This window comes from Stigmatopora nigra, chromosome 14 (genome assembly GCF_051989575.1).
Source record: "Stigmatopora nigra isolate UIUO_SnigA chromosome 14, RoL_Snig_1.1, whole genome shotgun sequence".
NCBI lineage: Eukaryota > Metazoa > Chordata > Actinopteri > Syngnathiformes > Syngnathidae > Stigmatopora > Stigmatopora nigra.
The window spans coordinates 350,105-376,303 of NC_135521.1; the positions used below are offsets into that span (position 1 = coordinate 350,105).

The 26,199-nt window shown below is 47.6% G+C and overlaps 1 protein-coding gene across 2 annotated transcripts in view; it reads left to right on the forward strand.

Annotated features, from left to right (window-relative positions):
- Positions 1 to 26,199, forward strand: part of LOC144207193 (A disintegrin and metalloproteinase with thrombospondin motifs 2-like) — a 45,242-nt gene that overhangs the window by 11,218 nt on the left and 7,825 nt on the right. Inside the window, exons 3-15 of one of the 2 annotated variants that reach the window (XM_077732508.1) lie at positions 7,626 to 7,794; positions 18,323 to 18,528; positions 20,979 to 21,062; positions 22,068 to 22,224; positions 22,631 to 22,736; positions 22,839 to 22,982; positions 23,087 to 23,219; positions 23,473 to 23,502; positions 24,643 to 24,756; positions 24,827 to 24,972; positions 25,101 to 25,273; positions 25,852 to 25,985; positions 26,062 to 26,185. In XM_077732508.1, coding sequence (XP_077588634.1) covers positions 7,626 to 7,794; positions 18,323 to 18,528; positions 20,979 to 21,062; positions 22,068 to 22,224; positions 22,631 to 22,736; positions 22,839 to 22,982; positions 23,087 to 23,219; positions 23,473 to 23,502; positions 24,643 to 24,756; positions 24,827 to 24,972; positions 25,101 to 25,273; positions 25,852 to 25,985; positions 26,062 to 26,185 — 1,720 coding nt within the window. The remainder of the gene's footprint in view (positions 1 to 7,625; positions 7,795 to 18,322; positions 18,529 to 20,978; positions 21,063 to 22,067; positions 22,225 to 22,630; positions 22,737 to 22,838; positions 22,983 to 23,086; positions 23,220 to 23,472; positions 23,503 to 24,642; positions 24,757 to 24,826; positions 24,973 to 25,100; positions 25,274 to 25,851; positions 25,986 to 26,061; positions 26,186 to 26,199) is intronic. The other variant, XM_077732509.1, reaches the window with a different exon arrangement.

A 26,199-nucleotide genomic window follows, 5' to 3' on the forward strand; every position in this document is an offset into this window, starting at 1 on the left:
TATTCAAAATAGTTTTTATTTAAACTTCCATTGTTTTTTTAGGGTTGATGTTTTGTGCCATTGTAGGTCGGCATCTTAGTGTTTGGCAAAAATGGAAGCCCTACATTTGTATTGGATGAACATAAATCATCTCAAATATATTCTCAGATGTGTGTGGCGGCAAATGAGCCCAGAGCGCCTGGCTTCTTCCACTCACTCCATCGTGGAGCGTCGACATGCCAGCCTAAGTGTGGGCTATGTCCATTGGTTAAATATTAAGTGGGAAGTGTCAGACTGGCTCGGGAGGAACTTGGCTGGTAGGCACGTCCACCTCCGGGTGAAAAAGCTTGCGATGTGATGGGGGGGAAAATACAGAAAATGGCTCCTTCTCCACATGCAGCAGCCAATGGCTCCTTCTTCACAGATGCCGACAACGGCAACATTTTGCGGGGAGGGGAGAAAAGACGTGAAATAGTCTTCTTCTTCTTCTTCTTCCTCCCACTTCTTTTCACCCGACTCGTCTGTCCAAGTGTGCCAGAGAAGTGTTGAGCTGCCATTATGAAAAATCCAGCATGTTTTCATTTTCTCTTCCTTTTGGGTTGCCATGGCGGCGGGACGTCCACTTGGCCTTCCCGGAGTCACCCTAGGTTTTTTTTTCTTCCCCCCCACTCCAGGGTTGGCGCGTCTACCTACGTTGGAAGGCGCGGGAAGGTTAAAAAGCCCATCTTGGACGGCGTGGGTGGGCATAAGATCATTTCAAGTTGTTTGCTTGTGTGTTTACGTGCATATGTATGTCTTTGCATTTGTTATTCATTTGAATGGCTTCATAACTAATGTTATCCCTTTTTTCTTCTGTTTTGCCCCCCGTCCGTCCGTCCGTCACGGGTTGAATGCCCGATTGAAAATTGGCTCATCCCTTATGTGAAGGTATTCATAACAATATAAAAGCTCCTGTGATGTCATCATCAGGAATTGTTCCAAGTTTACTATTCTATAAACAAATTGTTTTTCAGAAATGGCTTGGTTAAAATGGTTCAACTGGTGGGCAACACAACCGTTAAGACAGATTTAGGAGCGAGAATGTAAATATATCGCTGGTTGTTTTTTTTTTCCTCACATTCTCCCAGTGTATTGTTTCACGTGTTAAGTGCACATAATTTTCGTGGGAGACGGGATACACATTCATTCCACTGATAGTTTTGTTACAAAGCGTGAATATTTCTTCTCAGCTCGTAAGCACGGCTAGCCAACCACACTCTACTTGACCTCCGTTCCCGAGAACGGCCATCCACCCGTGATAGGTCAAAATAGGCAAGAGAGACCAGCCATTTGAGAAACAACAAGTCGGAAGAATTCATTAAAACAAAGACCAATTAGCCGAGCCATAAAGACTCTCCTCCTTTCAAGTGATGATACAGTAGCATTGAATTAATAACCCCCCAAAAAGATAAAAATACAAATAGGTAGGCTGACCGAAACCAGAAATGTTTTCGTCCTGTCTGATGCATCCATTATTCCGACTTGAAACATCATGCGTAAAAAGATACAAGGAAATCCCCACCTCTCAAAAGCATCTGTCACTTTGATCAAAACCTTGCACTCTTTCGTTACGCACGCATCTACGCAAGTCTTGTTTAAGCAATCCAAATATGATATATTAGACGGTTAGCATTTTGGAAGGCCTTCTTCTCATTTGACTTTCTTTGTGCTATACGCCATAGCACAACTTCCACATATAGCTGTACCCCTTTATCGATTGTATAGATACTAGATGACTCTGAATGTTTCAAAAAGCCAAATGAGCACTGACAAAAGCAAGAAAAAGTTTCTCCCTGCACTTTCTCCCTTCCAAGAGACAAAGAGAAGCCAAAGTCCAACATGTTGGGACAAAAATGAATAAGTAAAATCCCAAAGTCACACGTGCACATAATTCATGCGGCGCTGTCCACTTGAATTGTATGCGCAGCACCTCAGTGTCGGAAAGTGGAACAGCGCTCTCTCTTTCTCTCTCTCTCTCTCTCTCACTTTCCCTCTCTCCCTCTTTTGCATTCTCTTTCTCTGAAAATGAATGACTCTCTCATTGGGAGTGGCGTAAATATTTCAACAGTTTAGGCACCTGTGCTAAGCCTCGCCACGGCGCCAACATGTTGTTGACCTTTAATGCTAACCGACCTCCTCCTCTTCTCTGTTCTCTCCTAATCTTTGGCATAGACGGGCCCCAGCAACCCTGACACCCTTTACTAATAAATACATGAAAGGCATCTTGTATTTTCAGGCCATTTTTGAGTGAATTGAAAATACACTGTACTCAAGACCCACAAAAGTCATCAATTGTATAATCCATCCGCATTTTGGTTCTCGGCATTGCGGGCAGAAACGGTATCCATCATAAAAAGCACAAAATATAGCAGGGTGCCCAACTCTGTTTGGTTGGCACGCCAACGAGAGCTCATCATTATTTTTGGCCCCCGAGTGAAGATTGAGCGAAGCGCAGTTGGGAAGCCGGCCAATCTGGCAACCCTGACCGCCATGTTTCTTGGTGGATTCCATGCGTTGCAGCGCAGCAGCGCAGCCACTGGACTTTTCTTCCCTTGTTGCTATGACATTAGCTAGCTGTAGCCATCTCCAGCTCGTCTTGAGGGATGAGACTAAAGAGCTAAGACTTGCTATTTTCATTGAATTCCTCCATCTCCCCTTTGGCTCCATCCCCCCAGCCTGGGTCTGCCTGTAGTATAAACTTTTTTTGGAGGGGGAATGGAGAGCAACTCTAGTACGACAAGGAGACAAAGGACAACCAATCACTGGCAACTGGGGGCCATTTAGCGTACAATGAGCAGCTTGGCATGCATGTTTTTGGAATGTGGGAGGAGTACCCGGAGAGAAGCCACAACAGCCCAGGGGAGAACATGAAAACTGCCCACAGTGAGGAGCAACCTTGGATCGTACCCTCGGCCCCAGAAGTGTGAGCCCGAAGCGCCGAGCGCTCGACCACTGTAGAGAATATAAATGTTCCAGATGGAAATGGCGGTTTTGTTTTGGTGTAAGGGCACGCTTCTTTAAACGTGGGTCTAGGCTCGACCTTGATTTCCACGTTGACGGTCAGGCGCCTCATTAGTGCGAATCGAGAGGAAAGCGTTGAGTAAGAGGGGATGTGCTGCTGCCGCTGCTGTCCCATGGCACAAAACACACACACACACACACACAATGCACCACTCTGTCTTTGTGGTTTCACGCACCTGCTGACACCTGCACTTGTGCGAGAAGCTACACACACAAACACACGAATTTCTACATGTGAGCACGCCTCAGTCTGGCGGAGCCCCAGTCACTTGTCTCGCTGGCCTCACCTTCTGTTTGCGTGTTTTTCCTCTCCCACACACAGTCTGCCTCTCTCCCTCTCCGTCCATGCGTCCGTCCATCCGTCCGTCTCCGGTTTTCCTCTTTCTCGTATTCCCTAGCAGGCAGACGTGGCCGTCCACTGGAATTCCTTCCTTGGCCTCACTGTTTCCCTCCAGTGGCATCGTGAGAAAAAGCGCCCGGGCACACGACGACGGGTGACGGGGATTTTGCTCGAAATGCAAATGTCAAATCCAGAACAGATCTACGAGAAGCAGTAGTCAAATAGTTTGCACCTGAAGGTTGAAATCTGAGTTACACTTTGATCCGTGCTTTGGCCCCCGTTTTTTCGGACATGGGTCGCTGGCCACGGCGTAAAATGAGCTATGAAAGTGAACGGCCATTACAAAGACAAAGTGCTTCCATATTAGGAATATATTTTTTCAGCAAGTGAATCCAAATATATCGCTGTTGGCCAAACAAATATTTTGTGTGTTATTGTGGCAAAGCAATTGGAAGGTCTTGGCCTTGTTATGTGGACTCTCCAAAAGGTTTGACCTGCTCCTGGGATCCGACTTTTCTGACTGCTCCAGCAATTTGCTTGTCCCCAACTTTAACAGTGTGACAATAAGGGTTGGCGCTTGGTAAAACAACAGATACCTTCCAATCTCGTGTTGCTCATCTCACATGACCTACCAAAATCGGATACCTTGAAAGCAAAGACTGGACAAGATCAGTGTGGGGTGCTTGCTTTTCTTATTCTTTTTTCCCTGTGTGTGTGTGCGCGTGTGTGTGTTTGCCTTTCCTCTGGTACCCAGCTGTGCTAATTTAGTGATTATGCCCTCCCTCCCTTTTCTGCCCATTTGAAAGCACACAATTGTTAGAGATGGTCGGATGGCCTGCTTTGTTGACTTGACTGCATGCGTGCATGTTACCACCACACCGTGTTTCTTACATCAGGTTTGATGTTGTTATTTCATTCAAAGTGGATGTTATTTTTCTTGTGAAAAGCCCTCTTGCCTTAAGAATGATAGTTTAGTTAAAGCACTGGGCTTTTCTACTTTTTGTTTTCAACTCTTTCTCTCTGGCTTCAACATCAAGTTGCAACATTTTTTTTCAATGTTTATTTCCAGCTGGATCTCCATGTTGGATTCATTCATATTTTTTTTATTATTCGGGGAAGAAAAATGTCTCATAGAATGGCTGGCTTTTTTTACCCCCTTCTCTAGTCTCTTCCCTATTTATTTGCTAAAGTGGTCTGCAGACATGTGAGCCTAGTTTTGGCCCAAAGGGCGAGGAAACTCCCACTTGCTTCTTCTTGCGGCCCAGAGACAAAGCCATTAGCACTCTTGCCCGGCAATCGAGAGAGAGAGAGATAGAGAAAGAGAGAGAGACAGAGAGAGAGAGAGAGAGAGAGAGAGAGAGAGAGACAGAGAGACAGAGAGAGAGAGAGAGAGAGACAGAGAGAGAGAGAGAGAGAGAGACAGAGAGAGAGAGAGAGAGAGACAGACAGACAGAGAGAGCGAGCAGGTGTGTGTGTGTGTGTGGGGGGGGGGGGGGGGTGATTCTTCTCTTCGTGCAGTTGCTAGGTTACAGGTATGATAGATGTGGAGATATTGAGAGACACTGGAGATGGAGATGAGGTTGGGTGTGGATCTGGGAACTTGCTAGGAGGAGGAGGAGGAGGTGGTGGTGGGGGTGGGGGCTGGGGTCACGTCAATGGCTGACAGTATCAAGGAGGTTAGATTGAAGTATAGAGCTTACAGGGCTTTCCTTTGTCTTCTGTTGACTATTTTGTTGTTGTTATTTGTGCACTTTGTGGTGATACTTGTCTAATGACAATAACAGCATTTATTTCAGTTTTGTTTATTGGGATGTTGACATTTGCTCATTTCATGAGGGATTTTCTACTCTGGTGTGTGAATGACTTTTTTTTGGGGGGGGGGGGGGGGGTATTATCTTGTGGGTGTGTTCATCTTGGGCATGCAGGTTGACTTTTGTTATGTTGCTGTGTCTCAGGCTGTGATTGCTTTAGCTGGCTTTTGTATTCATCAACGAACGCTCCTGGTCATTGTTGATTTTGAAAGGCACATTTGACAGCCCCGTGGTGGGAAACCGGCCTCCCGTCCGTCATGGACGTGGTTCTGACCACGCTTCAAGTTTTCTGATAGTTTGTGGAAGGGGATTCAGGAGCCCCATGTGCAAACCTTTTGCTCCCGGTCCGTCCGGCCCGCTTTGGTGCAAACTGTGATGGAAAATTTAGGTCATTTAACTAACAATTTGCAAATGAGCTGGAGAAAGCCATGACGCTGTGGTGGCTGCCAGTGGCTTGCATGTGCTTTTCCAACGTGTCTGTGTCTCTGTGTGTGTGCACGAGTGTGTGTGATTTGAGTGTTTGTGGGCGGCAGCCAGATGCCAGTACGATTTAAGCCATAGAGGACTCAGTGACCCAAGCCCGTCTTCTTGCCCCACTCATTACATAGAGTGGTCTCTAAAATGTTTACAAAAACACACACACACACACACACGACACGTCATCTTACATTGTCAGTATGTTTAAGTACAGGATATAGTACTACACACTTGAGCGTGATGAAAAAGACTCACATTTTGGCCGTTGAAAGCTTTATTTATTGGATTGTGTCAGATATGGACTTTGTCCATTTTCAATGAGTTTGAACAATTTGCAATTTGCCATTCTACAAGAATGCCATGGGCAAAATATCCAAGTACAATAAATGAACTGAGGAATAGAGTACAATTTGGAATTTACAACCAGTTGGACTGGCTAGTTGAATAAAGAGATATGGGAAAAAACTCCTACATTAAACATCATGGGGATTTTGGAAAATGATTTGTGTCCATTCAAACCGGCCTTTGTGGGCAACAAAAGAAAGATGGATGAATGTATGCCAGGTGGCACAGCTAGAATGTTAGCTTCACAAGATGTTTTTTTTTTTCTTTTTCAACAATGACCAATATTTCCAGTGACGTCTGTCCTTAATCTGCCTCTTGAAAATGCCTGTGATTGTTCACAGCAGCCTTTCTTGTGGCAGGGATTGATTGTCCCGTGGTTCAAAGGGTCAATGAAATGGAGGATTACTTAGTGCATGTGCCACAAAGACACGCAAAGCAAATTTCAGAATATCCCAGCAAGCAAATTGCAATTGACCTCATCCGATTGGCCGTCGGGGAACTTCTAATCACTTTCTCCCTTTTGTGTTTTTCTTTGATTGCCAGCCAATGTGAGCATGCACTGACACCTTATTTAGATTTGTGTACACTTTTCCACTTTTCTATTCTTTCTTCTCAATAGATAGTAAAGATGTGACCAGCACCCCCGTCCCGCGTCTCATCCTTTTTTTTCTTCCTGATCGTACTGCTTGGTATTCCGGAGCGGCGCCACACGCGCCACGGCAGATCCATCAGCTCCCATCGTCATGCCGCACCACGGCTTGGGGAAGGGAGGGGTCGGGACAAATGGCGTACGGGTCAACGGCGAGTTGACGGGGTTTGGCGAGCAAAAGCCTGGGGCTTTAAAAAACCAAAAAAGAAAAGGAAGAAGAGCTCCAGATAAATGTGGGCCCTCCCCCCACCCCCAGATTGGTTTCACACTGAGAGTGACGCCTTGTAAATGATGTCCGTTTTGATTCCCCGTTGCTTTCACCCGTTGTCGTCTGGCCTCACGGCCAATCGGCAAAAGTCTATCAAAATATGGATGAGGAGTCTTTTTGTCCTTGGGTCAACCACACAGCAGAGAAAAAAGCCTTTTGAGAGCGTGACTCCATAAAATGCCACTGTTTCCACCTCTTATTTTGGTCACCTGAGTGAACATATTGCCAAAGCAAAGAAGTCATGGCGAGACATTTAAATTTCATTCACGTGTCAAAGTCAAATATCCCGATAATGTTCTGAGGTATAAAAAAAAAGAGCCCTGCTTCCCCCTTTCTTCAAAATTGAAATGGAATGTAGCAAAAGTGATGGGCGTTGCAACAGGCTGTGGTGTTTTCTTGCTGCGGTCGCGCTGACACGGAAAGAAAGCAGCTGCCTAACGACACCACAGACGCGGCGGCCAAGGCACACGCCCGCACGCCCGCACGCCCGCCCGCCCCCTTTCCCTGGTGTGATGATGGCACACGGGAGGGGAACGTGCGCCCCTCTTGTTGTTGTTGTTGTCTTAGATTTGCCAACTAGTTGCTCAATTTGGCCAGACAAACCATGTTGATGCGCTCTGCTCTGCGGGATGTGCTTTAAAACTGGCCAACTCCTACTTTTTGTTTGCTTAACATCTGACGTTTCTGTGATTTTAGGCTGGCATGATCAGGACCGAGCAAGACGAGTACTTTATCGAGCCGGTGGATAGAGGCCATGGCGTGATGGAGGAGGAGGCCAAAGGAGGGAGGACGCACGTGGTCTATCGCTCCTCGGCCGTAAAGAAGGCGCCCGTCCACGAGCCGCCGGGAGACTCCCGGCCCAGAGGTCAGTTTGACGTTGACGTTCTACGTGGAATGGCCGCCTGTACGCCACATTCCCCTCACTTTCACCATGTCTTGGTTTGTCACCAGAGACTTTGCTGTGGTGTTGATATTTTAAGAAGTCATGCTTGCTCATCCATGGATTTGGAAATGTACGCTTTCTGGAAGGAAAGATTTGCAAAAATCACTTGATTGCCATGGACTGTATTCTATTTCCTTTAAATTGTGTTTAAAGTTTTGGCTATCCAATCACTATTCCAGGGGGAAAAAAAGATGTGTTACACGCCCTTATTCTCAAGCCATTTATAGCACGTCCTCTTAGCTGGTGGCTGTCCATTTTTTTTTTGTTTTACACGACGTCTTCCTTCCCCCTTCCAAGCAATGGGAGGCATTAGCAAATGAATTAATAAGCCATCGGTCATTTCTGGAGCTGGACAGCAAAGTCATGTCATTCGCAGCCAATTATTGACCGCTAGACTCATTTCCTGGCTAAAGATGAAAGGACGGGGGGGTGGATGGGTTATATTTAGCTGGGCGTGATGAACGGGCAAATGGGATTGATCGCTTCCTCCTCCCGCCGCCGCCGCCGCCAACTTGGGAGTCGTCAATCGATGTCGGAGGAAGAGGAGAGGGTGGCTCTTGTAGTAGCTCTGTCTTCTTTGGTGGGTGGGTGGGCTGCTTCGGCCTTTTTCTTCCACTCTCCCGTTTGATTGGGCTCAGAAAAGGTGCATTTTTGGATGGGGCGCCTCGCCTGACTTTTGCCTTTTCCTTCTGTGCCGTTTGAAGAGATCCTTTCAGACGCCACCCTCATCTCCTCAGTGGGAGCCCAATGTGTCCGCCCGGACGCGCCGCCCAGGGCGAGTTAGGATGGCGTTGGCGTTGGCGGGGTCAAAAGGAGGTCGGCGCTTTTCTTCACGCCCATTTGACTTGCACACGGCTGTCCCCCCCACCCCCGTGAGCGGCAGACTTTTATTCCTATGGCCATTTCCCGTGTGGTCTTTTGGCTCGAGTCGGAGACACGGCACACGACATGGCACTTAGTGTGGACGCGTAGGTGGTGTATTCGTAGAACACCCTCCACAACTCGAAAACCAAGCACTAACCGACACACACACACACAGGAATAATGCCCGAATTGAGAAGATTCCCACTTTTCTGATCTTCCCGTTTGCCTAAAAGTCACTTGGCTATTGAAGATTTGCCATTAAATCCAGGAGCTTTCTATCCTGTCCAAGGTCAGGTGGATCTTTTTAACTGTTGTTTTGTAGCAGAATTTTCCACAACGCTACAAAGAATTTTGCACGTACTTGCGCCATCCTGCACTTTTTTTGAGAGGCAGACAGAAAAGTTTACAGGCCGAAGCCATGGTGAATCAATAACAGCTTCAGATCTTTCCACAAAAGCGCTTGAAATCCTTGCAAATATTTAAACATTGCCCCATAAGTGAGAAAAGCACATCCAATCAAATCAATCCCCGGACGGAGCTGGTTAGGCGCTTTTATGGACTCCTCCGCTAGGCACAAATCGTCCCAAAGGAGCTTTCTTTTTAAGTTGTTTTATTTATTTTTTGCTGATGTTTGGAGAACGTCCAGGTGTAGTCAAACCACTACTAATAATAGAGACAGATGATCCCGTTGAGGCATTTGGATCAAATGGAGAAGAGTGTATTCTCCGATTCAACTGCAGCAAACTCCCATGTGGCACATTAAAATGGACCTTTCTCTGAGCTGTCAAAGCAGCTGAATAAGAATCGATTCAAATTTTTGCCGCTTTGTCATGAATATGCAGGCTGAATAAGTGGACATTTTCTTGTTATTCTAGCAAAAATTGAAAATACTGACGGCATTTTGTTTACGCGGCTTTAGCGGGCGCGCCCGGCCGGGCGCGTCCACGCTTACGCGCCGCACACCTGACCGTGGGTGGTCGGCGTCCCGCGGTAGCCGCCGTTACGTAAGGGGGACGGAATGATGGGATGGTTTGTGATTTCCTTCCTCCCACCGCTGTCACTCACGCAGATGCAGACGCGGTTTAATGTGTCCCTCCTCCGAGAAGTGTGGGAGTCCACCGGGAGGATGCCACGGTGGCTTCAAAGACATTTTGAACGTCTCAATAGATTCTCGCGGCTTTTCCCCCCGCCATCCATTTAGCCATTGCGGGTACAACTCTCCAAGCGGGAACGCTATCGGCCCGTGTGGACGACGGGCAACGCGTCGCTAGCCTACGATATTTCTGTGCTTGTGTGTGAAGGCGGCGGATTTAGGCTTTAATCTGACGTGAATGACATTTTGATTGCTTTACGGTGGGGATGTTCAATATTTCAATGCAGTAATATTAGTGGATGGCCAATGCTTTCCTTGGTCTGGTTTCCACTTGTATTCATAATAAAGAATGATGATAGCAATCACTGCTTTGCATTCTGATGGCTTTCCATCCATTCCATGGTGTTCACAAATCAATGGATTCCTTGTTTTAGGCCTCCAAAGGGGAAGGCGCCATTCATTTAAAGTTGCAACTTTTGCAATTGAACTACCAGTGTTCCTCAGAGACTGAACAAGTGGATGATAGAAATGTGGCGTGGCAGCCCTTGTTACCTAACCTACGTATTTTAAGACGGGAGAAATGGCAAGCTAGGCTTTTCTCTAAGTCAGCTAATATTGAATATTATGATATAATGTTGAATCCAGCAATGTTTTAGCACACATTGTTTCAGCCCTGATAAAACAAATTTCAGATCAGATCAGATTTAGTGTGACATTTGCAGTCTTGCCAGCTCTCTCCTTTTATTATATCCTATTGTGGCACGACAATTAGAGTGGTTGGCTGTATGTCTCAACATGCCCCGTCTGTGATGGGCTGGCGAAAAATTCAAGGTGTCCCCTAGCCCGACGGCGCAAAAGTTGGCGGGGATAGGCTGCGGCACCCCCGCGATGGAACGCGCGGACACGCACCTCGGTAAGCGGCGGCCTACTCGGCACGAAAACAAGAGAGATAAGAAAGATACGGTTTGCCGCAATACAATTTGGCTGTCGATAGTATGTGGTTGCGTTGAGCTGTGGTTAAAAAAGAGGAGAAGAACGACGACAGAAAGTGGGGGACGGAGGCGGATACGACGTGGCCGTCTCTCCGTGGCAGGCGTGTTGCTCTCCCCGTCTGGGTAGTTAGCGCAGAGATTGCCAATAAATAGTGGCCGCTGGCCTTCGGCGTCACCAGCAGAGAGAGATTTGTGTCCTGGCGCCTGATTGGCCCACGCCTGGGGACAAACCATCCTGTTAATCAGGAAACACCGTGAGGACACATGGGCCGCGCGCTGAAAACGCTCTCCTTGAGTGAGAGACGGACAGACGCTCAACCATATTCTTCATTAGGATTTCATGGCCAAATTGCCACCATTACCATTTCAATTCAAAGCATGTGAACCCGACTACATTTCGAGCCGTCCTCTCCTCTTGTGAAAGCTGAAAGGCCCGTGAAAGGACAGTGCCGCAAAATCGGCGTTTGGTGTCCACACAAAACCATTCCACTGAAACAAGGTTGTTTGCGTCAGACAATGAAGCTAGTACAAAGATTATTGTGGAATGAAAATGTTTGTGAAACCAAATCCTTGGGCCAGGAGTTGCGTGAAAAGCATAAACACAAGAAATCATTTGGTCAATAACGCACTGGCCTCTCTCCTGATGGCAATATGAAAGAGCTTTACGGTGGAAGGCCCCAAGTCAAATGATTTTCATTTAAAAAAAATGTATTTTTTTTATTTGAGACTTCAAAGAGAATTGGGCTTTTTAGATATACATCAAAAGTCCGACAAAATACTCCTCCAGCAAATAGGAATCCCTTGATGCTTAGGATCAGCAAGCATAAATAGAATGGACAGCACAAGATTGCTTTACATCTTCAATCTCCAAAGTCTGATTGATTAGTAGTTCTGTGAAATGATGATGAGGTAAATGTATCGAGCAAAGTTATCTTCTTAAGGGCTGTCCCTTTCAAAAGACTCACCTCAAATGGGCAGTACAAAACAAAAACAAGAGAATAATTCACATAGCTCTGAATGTATTGCTCCTATTATTTTCCTATATAATCTGCAGTTATGGTAGAGCAGAATATAAAATCAACTGATTCAGATGGAGAAATAACCTGTCAATGGACTTAATGACCTACACATTTAAAAGTCAAGCGATGTATCGTACCCATAACTTGACTTTAAAAAAATAAAAATGATTCATGATGAAAGTTACTTTTCCAATCTGGCAACTGGAATTGGGTAGACAGATCACAACTCCGAGCTTGTCACTTTTCCAGCAATCTTCACGAGTGACAATAGCAAGGTTAGGTGGTAGGAGAGTTGCTTTGGATGTGAGAGGAGAAGCCTTTTCTCTCTCCATCTCTCGTTTCCATTGTGGCCATCACGCGGTGTGACACTGCGGTACGTACGAGCTGGCTGACTTAATGAGCTCTTCTTATTGGAAGTAAGTGGGCATAAGATCCTCCCACTTCTTCCTTGGGTGCCGTGGCCTGTTTTGTCCCGGGGCTGGCCTCGGGGCCTGACAGCTGTGCGTCTGCGTCAAAGCCTTCCGTGTCACTCTTGTGTGTGTGTGTGTGTGGCGTCTTCCGCATCCTACCTTCCTTTCATATTGACTTGTTTACGCTTTCTCCGCCTTGACTTTTGACGCTAGCTTTTTCTGTCCGCCAACTTGAAAACTTTGGACTTGACATCTAAATTGTCTCCAGTCTTGTGATAGAACTCTGTCTCAACTTATTGGAGTGGAGACAAAATGTCCAAGTCTTACTGTCTGTCTGTCTGTCTGTCTGTTTTTTTGCACCATGATGATGGATGACAAAAAAAAAACTGATCAGGTGCTCAGAGGATTTTGTTTAAAGCAAAAAAAGAGACAATGAAAAGTTGAAGGCAGGGGTGGCGAACACCAAGCTTTCAAGCCGCACGCGGCTCCCGGCCAAAATGAATGTGGCTCTTTGCTCGGACTTTTTGCCGCTTCTGACGTAACATTATTATTATTATTCATTTGTATTTTAAATATCCATGACAATCATTCACTGGTTTGGGTCTGTCCATCCACATTCCCACGCCAATATGATATGATATGATACGAGGCCACCCAGAAGGGCCGCATCGCAATCTGGTGCAGAAAAGGGGATGAGCCGTACTTGAAAAATGAAATATTAATAGTCCGAGCCAATTAAAAGCTCGGCAGTCGGAGTGTCCTATGCGTACGAGGCAGACATTAATGGTGTGCTAATAAGGTGATTTCCATCACCTGTAGTCAGGCCAAGAGTCACCATGGCGACCGCGACTAGCAATGGGGAGGCCAAGCGGTGGCCTTGGAGATCAGGAAATTACTACTTTGCCCTTCTTTGTCTATCCATTTCTTTGCATCAAGTGGTGGAAAATAAATTCAACTCATTTCCAATTGTAATGACAGATTGTTGTTGTTTTTGATCATGTAAAACCACCCTGCTTGTGATTGGGAACGATGATAGCCATGCCACTTATCCGCTCTATTTACTTTGACCATCCTGTCTTGTGTTCCCGTTGGTTGGGCGGGCAGGCGGGCGTCCGGGTTTCGGTCTAATCTAGCCACATTAGCATTTGGGAATTTCTTTCCTCTGCTATCGCCCGCTGGTGCAAATTGCTGACTGGTCTTTTGGATAGGACACTCAGCAAATCACTTCCTCCTCTTCTCTCCTCTTTCCTGTTTCCTGGCCCGCTGTTTCTATTCTCAGCAAGGGATGTCACGTTCTCCGTGACAACCAAGCCACCAAACAGTCGGTGCTGTATATATACACATACACGCACACATACATATATGTATATGTATATGTATATATATATATATATATATATATATATATATATATATATATATATATATATATATATATATATATATATATATATATATATATATATATATATATATATATATATATATATATATATATATATATTTCAGCAACACTTATTTCTTTATATATTTATTCATGTATTTATTTTATTTATTAACTTACTTATGACCTGTCTATTTATGTCTAAAATGCCTTTCCTACGTCTGCATTCTCACCCTCTTGCTACTGTGACAACAAAATTTCCCAAATACAGGATGAATACAGTTATCCAATCCAAACATAGGTGACCAAGTTGAATGGACGGGGGTTGGGCCGCTTTGGGTGAGGAGGGGGGAGCTTTTTGGGGGAGCTTTTTGCTCAAGCATTGACCGACTGAGCTGACTGACAAACTTGAAGCAACGGGGGTTGGGCTCAAATGAGAAGCAGCTGACGCCAATCCACTGATTGCACTGGCAGGACACTTAGTATTGTGGAAAGCTTGCACTTCATGAAAAGCTACATTTTGTGTGCAACAGTTTGAAATGAAAGTCAATTCTTTCGGGAACATGTGAAATGGAGTTGACGTTAATGAGGCCCGTGAACCAACCTGAGTTTGACACCCTTGGGCTAGAGGAACTGATATTCTAGTATGACTTTTTCTTTGTAGTTGTTGCACATTCTTTGGCTAGCGCGTCACATAGTGGGGAAAAATGCAGCAGCATTTCACACATGCACACAAAGTGGCATTCACCCAGTCATGGCTGCTGCAGCTATTATTAATGAGGGGGAATCAGATCATCCATATTTAACTGGTGTCACTGAGGCCAGCGACTTGCGCGCATACTGAAAAGGGGTGTCGGTCGGTCGGGAGGGTGGAGGGACACCCAGGCGCAATTTCATCTGACAATATTGTCATCACCCCATCCATTAAAATAGTTGACTTGAAGACAAATTGACACGCAGGACTCTCCTCTCCAAAGAAATCTTCTTCATTTGCCATTCTTGCTCATTTGGTAGGGATTTGGGCCCCAATGGATATGGCAAGAAAAATCAAAGAGCAAATCATTAGTATTATTAGGAATAGTAGTAGCACGTCGTTACTCTCTCACTGGGTTCCTCACGTGCATTTCAAGATGATAAGGGCATTGACCGTTTCTATTCCCCAAGGCTTACACCAAATAATAATTGCTCATTGCCAGTCTATTGTTTCCTAGGCCGAGAAACACCCAATTAGTGGCCACAATATCCTAAACAAACAAGGTGCCAATTGTTCTTTTGACCAAAACGGGGGTTTTGAAAGTGTAGCGGTGAGTTTTTACACGGGCCCCGACCAGCTCCTTCCTAAAGGTCATTATGGTGTAAAAGCTACCCGCTGCGGCTTTAGCCAATCACACAAATGTCAAAAGTAATACGCCTGTTCCCATGTTACATTTGACTTTTGAGGTTAAACGCGCCTTTTAGTTGCAATTTTAATATTGGACAAGCGCTATTCACGTCCCCCGGCCAAACGAGGCAGTCCCTAGGTGGGGGAGGCTACCCTACCCTACCCTATCCCTACCCCATCCTTGGGGTGAACGTGACCCCGGGCAGAGAGCACGAGGAGTTCACCGGCGTGTGGCCCGCCCGGCGCCAGAGACGAAACAAAGGTTCCGTCGTGATGTTTTCATCACGGGAGCTCTTTGTAGAGACCTTTTCCCCCCAGGATTGGAGGATGACAAGTCTCCCGTAGATGCCCACTTGGCCACATTTATCAAATGGGAATAAACGCTGACGCTGGTGGCGCTTCCAGGGGTTTGGTCCTAGAACCGCTCCCTCCCCCCCACCTCCTCCTTCTGCCGCCATTGGGAGGAATATACTAGATCCAAGTGGACTCTATTGAATTGTCTTTGCCCATCCGGCACTGGGATTAGGGGGTATTATTGCCCTGCCAAGCGAGGAAAATGAGACAGGCCAGAGCCTTGATTTGGAGAGGATGGGAAATATTCTTTTCTAATAACCTGCCTTTATTAAATCTCCCTAAAGGACACCGCGCGGCCCGTTTGGCCCCGCCGATGCGCTCATCTGTAAAGCTGCCAACCGTCCGTATTGGTTACTTAATGGTGAATGCAATTTGGGGATTATTGCTTCTTGCCACTGGGAATTGCCTGTGTCCATTCTCAACAGGAATTCCCTTTTACTTCCTTGGAAAATAGAGCAGGAAAGAAAGGAAAATGCTTTTCGATAGAAGCTTCGTCACGAGCCTGAAATAACAAGCCGGACGTTAAAGATGCTCTGCTTTTGACTTTGTGGCCTGCAAACCTAAACATTGTCCAAAGCGCATCATGTGACTTGATAGCGCTTGAGAAAATGTTGAGCGAGTGGATGCAGAAAAGAAGGAACTATCCGCCATAGATAGAACCCCCCCCCCCCCCCCCCCCTCCCCAGTGTCCTTTGCCATCTGTCTGTGCGGACTGTCATTTGATTAGCTCGGAGCGTTATGAGGAAACGGAACCGGAGCTCCGAGCCACGTTGATATCCCAAGTTTCCAGCCCGCGCCAGCCCGCGCCAGCCCGCGCCAGCCCTCTCGGGTTGCGCTGGCGTTTGCGTGGAAGAAGCGCCATGGGTTGATGTGCGTGGGAGGTTAGGCACTGAACAAAAGGCCCCGTGGCTTTGTCATGACCTCAAAAATCTCTTTTAGTTTTGAAAAAAAGGGCCCATTGCTTTCTCATGAACTCCAAAGAAAGGAAGATTCTTTTTTTTGTGTTGGTGAAATGTTCATTTAAAAAGCGCAAGATTCAGATGGATTCAATGTTCTTTTGCCAGATGATGAAGAATGCTCTAGTCGTTTTCCGAGAAGCGGCGGCCACGTATCCCTCTATTATGATGCCGTCGGACATTTCTACGCACAGCCGTCCGTCTGGCTGGCCCCGAGGACTCGTTGCTACCGAATGACCACCAAGGACGCCTCATTGGTGGAATAAATGCGTATGGATAAATTCAACGTCCCGATAGAGTAGCGCATGGCTTCTTCCTGGAACAGATGCGTGCCGCCCGCACCGGCCAAGTTTTACCCAGAGATTCTCCCTCACCTGTTTCTTGCATGCTGCTAGACGTTCCTGACATTTTGTAAAGGTCGAAAAGACAAAAAACCTTTGTGTGCTAATAAGGCTGCACTCTGTATTCTACTTGAATTAGAATATTCAGAGAGATTGGGTGTGTTTGTATGGAGGGGGGGGGCTTTGTTTTGTATGCGTTATCGGAATATTTCAATTGCAATTGGTTGGAGTTCGAGTCCGAGTGCTCCCCTCCACTCGTCCCAGAAAGAAGAGAGGCACAGAACGGAGGGCCGGCCGGGTATGGTTGATGACGGGCCCGGCCTTGCGCACGCCAACGCTCTTTAACCTTGGACCGTCCCTCGGGCACCGTCACTAAAGCATACAGCTATAATCATGTCTTATTGCCTCATATATGGCGATAGCATTCATGTCATGTCATCGGCTTGCAAGACACGGTGGCTATGTGCTGCTGACTAGTGGACGGGAGTAGAAGCTTTTCAGACTAGAGATAGTTTTAGTATCAGAGCGAGTGGATATTGCAGAATGTATTTTTTGGAAAGGCCCGAGTTACGCAATGGACCTGGTTGTTTGACTTTTGAAGGTGATGTCGTTTTGCAAAGGCACACCAATGCCAGCCTCAGCGCCCCCTCCCTCCCTCCCTCCCTCCCCCACTCTCGTCTCGATGTTACATAAGTCAAAGGTAAAAATATCCCAATTTGCCTTTTAAAAGTCGTCGGCGCGGCTGTGACAGAGCTCGTTAAAGACAGCTTCAGCGCGTAATTGTCTCTTTTTGTCCTTCTCCCGCCGCGTTTCCCGCTTTCTGCCTTTATTCCTTTCTTTTTCTTTTTTTTTTCTTTGCCGTGCCTGGATCCGGGATCCTATTCCCACTTCCAAATTCAATCTCCCGACGACTCGGGAGCCAATATTAGCCAGCCACCCGGCCGTTGTTTTGCCGGCGAGCCCCGTTGCCTTGGATACATTGCGTAAGAGGGAGACGGGAAAGTGCCGTCCGTGCCCCTTGCCGATTGGGGGATAGGATAGCAGCTCTGTTTTTTTTTTTTTTTTTTCTCCAACGCTATTAACTGCGCGTGTCAAAACACTTGCCTTCATGTCTCATCTCTGTCATAATCAACTCCAAAATTCCAGAATAAACACCATTCTACAAGTGGGAGCATTCAAGACGAATTAGAAAAAAAACGTGTTGTCCTTGGCCGCGGTTCAAGGTTATTTTAAAAAAAAAGAGAGAGAGAGAGAGAGAGACGTCATTTTTAAGAGCACGGGGATCGTCCTTCCGAGGCCGGCTGTTGAGGGAGAGTGAAAGCAGGCCTTGCTTTAAGAGACAGCGCCATTTATCTGCTTTCCCTTTATCACACAATTCCGTGACACTTCAAATGCTCCAGTTAGCCAAAACTTGGCATGAAGGGTTAGGGTTGGGTGTCAACCGGGTTTACTCTGTTTTCTGGCACATGCGGCGTATTTGTGGCTCCGAAGAAATGATGTCCGCCTTACATGCGCCCAAATTCGTGACGAAGGGCCACGACGATGCAAGGCAACGGGGCCCATACCATTACGCTTCATCAAATTTCAAATGCGCTCGTGTGATTTCCCAAATGTGGCCGTGGTTTTTGTAAGCATGGCTTTTGCGTGTGCATGCAGGTGGCGATGTGGGCGCGCTGCTGGACCTGGAGTCCCTGTATCGAGGCGTCCAACAGAGCATCAACAGCACCCGAGCGCGGCGCGCTCGCCGGCAGAGCGCCGAGCGGGCCTACAACATTGAAGTTCTGCTGGGCGTGGATGACTCGGTGGTCCAGTTTCACGGCAAGGAACACGTCCAAAAGTATCTGCTGACGCTCATGAACATAGTAAGTGCTTCTCAAGAATCATTGTGCAACTCCCTCAAATTTGAAAAGCTAGGTTTGCCAGCACAAATTCCCACTCTTCGTATGGCTAACTTGCTCCAAAGTTCTGCTTTTTGCTTTCTTTGGGGACGTCTCCCACGTAGTGAGCTGGGAAAGACTCCGGCACCCTTGTTGTTGAAAATGACTGAAGGACCAATAATGGTCTGACAATGTGGATTGCAAACGTTTGAGGCATTTCCAGTTTTGTTTTCCCTCTGTTCACCTGTAACCAATGAAAGTGCCTTAAATGTCAGGTGGAAGAAAGGAAGGAAGGAAGGGAGGAAGGGAGGAAGGGAGGAAGGGAGGAAGGGAGGAAGGGAGGAAGGGAGGAAGGGAGGAAGGGAGGAAGGGAGGAAGGGAGGAAGGGAGGAAGGAAGGAAGGAAGGAAGGAAAGAAGGGAGGGAGGAAGGGAGGAAGGAAGGGAGGAAGGAAGGAAGGAAGGAAGGAAGGAAGGAAGGAAGGTAGGAAGGGAGGAAGGAAGGGAGGAAGGCACTCACTGCATGTTGATGAACATTAAGGTGAGGAATTGAATAGCCGTCGGTGATCCATCTGTCTCGCCCGTTAAGCGAGACCTTTCGTGAGGCGCCACGACGTGTTAATCCCACCTTCCTCATACACACACACACAGAAACACGCCACTTGCTACACGCAAGTGTGCTGTGCCAAGTTAGTGGCGTCCATTGCTGCTGTATGTATACTATATAGGTGACGTTGATGCCTGCTTGTCTGTTTAACAAGCCCCAAAAGTAGTGGAGTATCAGAGAGGGGAAGCGCAATGAAAAGCACTGGAGCTATTCATAGAGCGCTCCGTGATATTCGCACAGCGCTGTCACACAAGTCAGTCAGTCAAATTGCAGACATTTGAAGTTCCCCCCAAAAAAACATGTCGCCCTACTGCTGTGCGGAGGAGCCGCTTCCAAATCGGGACCATTTTCATTTGATTTCAAGGCTTTTATTGTCGTTTTGTGTCATTTCATGAGATTGGGTGCACAAACCACAACAAAACGGACCAATAAATAGGGATCAATACATTAGAAATGAATCAATAAGTATTGTGAAGATTCAGTTAGAACACTTTAAAATACAAGAAAATGAATACGCCAGATTGTATCTTACAATGAAAATGTTTTTTTTTTTTTTTAATGACTTTTGAGGGAATATTGGCAGAGTGGTTAGTTAGCACACACGCAAACAAAAGGGCAACAGGTTGTGGAGAGCTGCGGGCGGGACTAAAAAGACAAGCTAGGCCACGTTCTGGAGAAAAAAACCTCAAATCACTCTGCTTTACAACCCTACATTCTTTTCTTTTGCTCCTTGAATTTTTTTGTCTGTGTGTGTCCTATAAAAAGATTGAGTTTCAAAATCCCCACATTGTCTCATAGGCTAATTACAGTCTGCATTTATTCGACTTCTACTTTGGTAAATACACACTTCCAGATGGAAAGTGCTCTTTTCCACCAAAAGCGCCAATGTTATTTTCAAATGTCTGATGCTGATGTGGAATTCTTTTTATAGATCTTGTTTTCCAAAGATGGGGATTTGAAAATCTTTTATCCAGATGTCAACACAATTATATTTGGGGGGAATCTTTTATGACATGCCTCTCAAACCTAAAAGAAGAATGCTATTAAATGAAAAGTATTTTTGTTTGCTAAATGTCAGAGCAGAATGCATTTTGCCATCAAGATGTTTTGAATGGCAATTTGTCTCTTTTAATCAGGAGCCAGCACAAAGCATACTTGGCAAGTTCAGCTGATGATAACTTTTGATGTCCCCTGAAAATAATACCTTTGTTTATTTTTCCTCGCCCTGATTATTGTTCCTCGCGCATGTATATTTCCGCCCGCCCGTGCTCACGTACTGGCACGCACGCACGTGCGCACGCACGCGTTCCACTGGCCAGCCGGCGCGTCCGTCAGCCGTCTCGTTTGGGCTGTCTGTTTTTACATCCCTTTGCCTCATTAGGCGCCGCACGCGGCCATTAAGAGCAGCAGGCCTGGACTTTGGCACCAATTTGCCCCATGCACACACGTGCACGCGCTCTTATGCGCGTGCACGTGTGCTCTCCCACGGGATATTTCAAGTGCTTCCTCATCCATTTCCGATATATCTAAGTGACACGACGAGTGCATGAAAAGTTGAACGTTTTGAAAGCAGGCCGGCACTCCGTCAAAGCATAGCCGCCAAAACAAACGGCGTCGGGGACAAATTCTTCCCGAGAGCACCGCCGGCCGACCTCATTATGTACGTCGGTACTGCGTTATACGTATGTAAATGCCGTAATGCTGCCACATGGAATATTCTCAGACTTTGAATTCAGTCTTGACACAGCAGATTGTTATCTTAATTGAGTGACTTACTCGCCACCGTGGTGAATTAAACAGTAAATGCGTTCTTCCCGTTTGTGTCTCCAGGTGAATGAAATCTACCACGACCAATCTCTGGGAGCAAAAATCAACGTGGTGCTGGTGCGGATCATCACGTTGGGTTACGGAAAGGTAAGATCTGTCATTGTCAAATGCTTCTTTTTTTTTGTTTTTTGGGGGACACCTATCTTTTTCATTGTCACCTTTAAAGCCAGCCCTCGTTATTGTGTTGGAATTTTTGGGCTACAAAATCTTGTAGTGGAATCTGATTGGTTTGGAGCGTGCATGCACTGTCGAGGGGTAATGGCACTTGGAATTAAAAATGGGCCCCCACGGAATGACTGGACGGACCCCAAGAGACGTTGCAAAGCCTGGCGACTTCCGCAGTCAGTTTACTGGAAAGCGGCAGGCCCTTTCGGCTTGCCTATTTCCAAGAAGGAGAGCCGAGCCGGGCTCCGTCGTAGGATATTGCCGCAGTGGCTCTGAATATGGGCAGCAACCCGGTGGTTTGCCGGCGGCCAGGCGCACGCACGCACGCACGCGAGCGACGTTGCCCCGCAGCCCGTTATTCCGGCGGACTGAGCAAAAAGGAGAACTAAAAGCACGGGCCGTCTCGGGGGACTCTTCTCTCTTTTTTTTTTTTCCAAGTGGCACGCCTTCGCAGTTCAACACCAAAGCGCCGGGAAGAAGCGGGCGCTTATGCAAGCGGCCCGCTTCTTCCCGGCGGACCGCCGCGCGGAATCATGGGAAGTCCGGGCCGGGATAAACAATCCGTCGGCGTCCGTCTTCCCTCATTCATAAACAAAGAGGTGGGAGAGAGACCAGAGCCCCCGCTGTCCTTTTCCGTCCTTTTCCTGGACCGGCGTGTGAGAAGAAGGCCTTCAAATGGCGGAACGCGCGCATACGTGCTCTTCTCCGCCGGAGCTGTCCATCTTCCCCGATTACCGTGGCAACCGAGCCGCACCTAGGCAGCCTGCGGATTGGCCGATTGGAGAATCCCGGCCGTGCGTTTTTCTCATGACTCAATGAGCATATTTTCTGGACTAGAAGTGGCACTTTAGGCTTGGCTCCCCGGTATAATACTCTGTCGACTTTGTCCGAGGGTGCATGATTTCCATTTGCGTCCCTCTCTTGCAGTCCACGACTCTCATCGAGCTGGGGAACCCTTCCCAGAGTCTGGAGAACGTGTGTCGTTGGGCCTTTCTGCAGCAAAAGCAAGACACTGGGGACGCCGAGTATCACGACCACGCCATCTTCCTCACCCGGCAGGAATTTGGCCCCACCGGAATGCAGGGTAACGACGGCGAAATCTTCCGGGGCGACCCCACGTCCTCCCGATCGGGCGCTCGTCTTCCTTCCGCCTGGCTTTTTTTTGGCCCTTTGTGCTTTTCTGTGCATCGGAGTGCAAGATAACCGCCTCCTTCGGCCGGGGGGGCCCCAAGGGAGGCGGTGCACCGGCTACACGCCAGCCCTCGGGCTGCCCTTGGGCTGCCCGAGGGCTCGGCCTCCCGCAGCAGCAGAAAATCAATAGACAGAAAGAGTTCCGCAAAGGACACACGGGGAAATGAAAAATGGCGGCTTAGGGCTTGCATGGAAACACACAAATGAGGGAATTTCAAAAGAAAACAAGCACCAAATCTTATCTTGAAGATGGACTCGATGGCATCTTTTGTTTGTTGACCCGTTGTGTACGTACGTAGGTTACGCTCCAGTGACTGGCATGTGCCATCCGGTAAGAAGCTGCACTCTCAACCACGAGGACGGTTTTTCTTCTGCCTTTGTGGTAGCGCACGAGACCGGACACGTGTAAGTGTAACGTTCAAAAGTGCCGTAATCTATCATCCGGAGGCACGACGCCCGCTGGCCCACACTTGACGTTTCCTAACGTTTCTAAACGTCGGTCCGCAGACTAGGCATGGAGCACGACGGTCAGGGAAACCGTTGCGGAGATGAAGTACACATGGGGAGCATCATGGCCCCGCTGGTCCAAGCGGCCTTCCATCGTTTTCAGTGGTCCAGGTGTAGCATGCAAGAGCTAGGACGTTATCTCCAGTGAGCCACACAAACACACACAAAAAAGCTATTTTATATGCTATTTCACCATGATAGACTGCAAAGGAGAAAGGTAAATGTGTTGTTGTTTATTTTTCTTCCAGTTCTTACGACTGTCTCCGCGACGACCCGTTTGACCACAACTGGCCGTCGCTCCCCAAGCTTCCCGGTTTGCATTACTCCATGAATGAACAGTGCCGCTTTGATTTTGGCGTGGGCTACACCATGTGTACTGCGGTAAGGAAGCGCCGCCGTCCTCCCATCGCGTCCGTGCATTTCTCCGGCCGCCCGCCCGCCCGCCCGCCTTTCCTTTTTTCATTTTAGCCCGTCCGTTTGCGATGTTTCTTTTGAGACGGCTGGACGCCTGTGCACCCCCCCCCCCCCCCCCCCTCCGCCATATCGTGGCAATGATTGAGCACAGGTTTATTGCGGGGCTTTTTGCACACACTGCTAGATTACCCTCTTCTTTTTTCAAACTCATTCCCCTCAGCTCCAAAAGGCAGGCCTTTCGGGAACGCAGGTAAGGTAACCCCAATTTGCCAAGGACCTTTGGCCCTTTGTGTATACATTGATTTTTTGTTTTTGTTTTGTTTGTCTTTAAAACTTGGAAATGTTGCTCCCTTGTTTTTGTTTTTTCGATGTTGTTATTGTTGTTGTTTTTTTTGAGCCCATTGTCATTGCGGGGACTTTGGTCTGTAGGATTGGAATACACAGCCGATTTTTCCGGTACTCGCCAAATAATACACGATGAATGGGACAATATTTGCATATCTAAGCATTTAACACTATTCAACCATAACAATCAAAATGGTAATCTTTTAGTAGTCAGAGTGGGGGAAAAAAAAATCTTAGGCCCTGCCAAACTATCGAAAAAGTCTGACTTTTAGTTGGTAAAATACGGTGCTTATAAAAGCCTCAATTCAAATGGTTTGTGGGAATAATAATGAAGTGGGAAAGATCTCTTTCTCTGGGAAGACTCTCTAAACGAGTTGAATGGTTATGGCAGGCAGGGAGGGAGGGAGGGAGGGAGGGAAGAGAAGGAGAAGGGCTTCTTTTCCCCTTTTTTGAGGAGTTGGCAATGGAGAAAAAGGCCCGTCTCGTACATCCTTTGGCTTACCGTATTTTCTCGCATGTACGCCGAATTTGTGGCAAAAAAAAAAAAATAGGAGTCAATCCAAGGTATGCGGTCATTTCTTAAAAAATAGAGAAATCTTACCTAAGGAGGACAAACGAAAGCGCTGCTGCTTGTACTGCTCGCGTGACTTCCTTTTGGAATTTCCTGAAATCCTTTGGATTCGTACAGTATCTCAGAAATAGCAGTGGCAATAGTGGAGGGGAGCGTCCTATTAGCAGAGAAATGGTCCAAATCAACCATTTCCCAGCAATTTCAAGGGCACGGCTTGTACACGCCGGCGGCTAATACGCAAGAAAATACGGTAGTTTGCATGATTGGCTGTGTGTTTTTTCAGTGAGCCGTCATGTGCAGTGTAGTGACAGTGCAGGGCTACTGTGCTTGTGCTGGTGGTGCAGTTGCTGGTTGATTCTTCATGTTTCTCTCTTGGTTTCCCCACGGTGCGCGTTGCCACGGCTAACTTCAATTCCAACGCTCCGTCTGGGCTCAACCAGTCCGGTTTTAAGCGCCTCTCTCTGCGCTCCGCAGTATCGCACCTTCGACCCTTGCAAGCAGCTGTGGTGCAGCCACCCCGAGAACCCCTTTTTCTGCAAGACCAAGAAAGGACCGCCCATCGACGGCACCATGTGCGGCAACGGCAAGGTAATGGGGAGACGCGTTTTCCAGAGGTGGCGTGGCTGCTCGAGTGCTTTGTGCTCTGCGCTGCGTGCAGCATTGCTTTAAAGGTCACTGCATCTGGCTGACACCCGACATCATCAAGCAAGATGGAAACTGGGGCTCGTGGAGTGAATTTGGACAGTGCTCGCGCACCTGCGGCGGCGGCGTTCACTTTCGCACGCGGGACTGTGACAATCCCAGGTACTACATTCTAGAAGGTCGCGTGCATGGGCCTACGCCTACTCGATTGGTTAGCTGTCATTCCTCAATAGTTGCTTCCGATGGAGCCATTGTAACATTTTGGGGGTCACCTGACCCCATTCCGCCAGACCGGCCAACGGGGGGCGCTCCTGCGTGGGTGCCACGTACCAGTTCCAGATGTGCAACAGCGCCCAATGCCAGGATATCTACAGCGACACGCGGGAGGAGCAATGCCACGCTTGGGACCCTCGCTTCGAGCAGCCCAGTAACAAGCACTGGCTGCCCTACGAACACCCAGACGGTAAGGGAACCACCCCGCCAAGATCAAGTCGTTTGTTGTTGTTATTGCATTCTTAAAAATGAAATCCCCCACCCCCCTCCCCCTCCCCGCAAAAAAAAGACGACTTAACACATCATTTTTGAAGGTGGTCGTTAGCCGGTTATATAAATGATATGTTCCAATATGGTCGTCCACATCTGGCCGGGATTGAGTAAAGCTCTGAGCTATGACTCCACCCTCTCGTAAAAACACGACGTGTCTTCGAAAAGCTCTTTTAGTGGAAAGAAGGAAAAAAAAAGTTCTCTCTCTCTCTCTCTCGTCCTCTCTCTCTCTCTCTTTCTCTGGCCACCGCATTCCCTGATGTCATTCGACCTTGCATGACCTCTTCTTCCTGCACCTGTTCCTGTTTGCATACAGCTAGCAACATTTGCAGCAGAAGGCCAAAATGCTTCTCATATGACACACACGCGCACATATCCACACCCAATGTACAAAGACAAGAATATATATCAATATTTTTTCATGTTATACAATAGGATTTACTGTCGCAAAAAAGTCTCCCGCGCTTTTTGTGAGCTCCCTGTTTTTCACCCCCACAGCAAATAAACGCTGCCACCTCCACTGCCAATCCAAGGAGACGCGGGACGTGGTCTACATGCAGCGGATGGTCCAGGACGGCACGCGATGCTCCTACAAAGACCCGCACAGCGTGTGCGTGCGTGGGGAGTGCGAGGTGCGGGCCGTGGCCAGGGGATGGACTCGGCCGGGCCGCCAACCTCAAAACATCTGCCCTGTGTCCTCCTGAGCAGAAAGTGGGCTGTGACGGCGTGGTGGGCTCCTCCAAACAGGATGACAAGTGCGGCGTTTGCGGGGGGGACAGCTCCAGCTGCAAAACCTTCAAGGACACCATCACCCGAACGGTCAAGAAGCAAGGTACACGGGCTCTC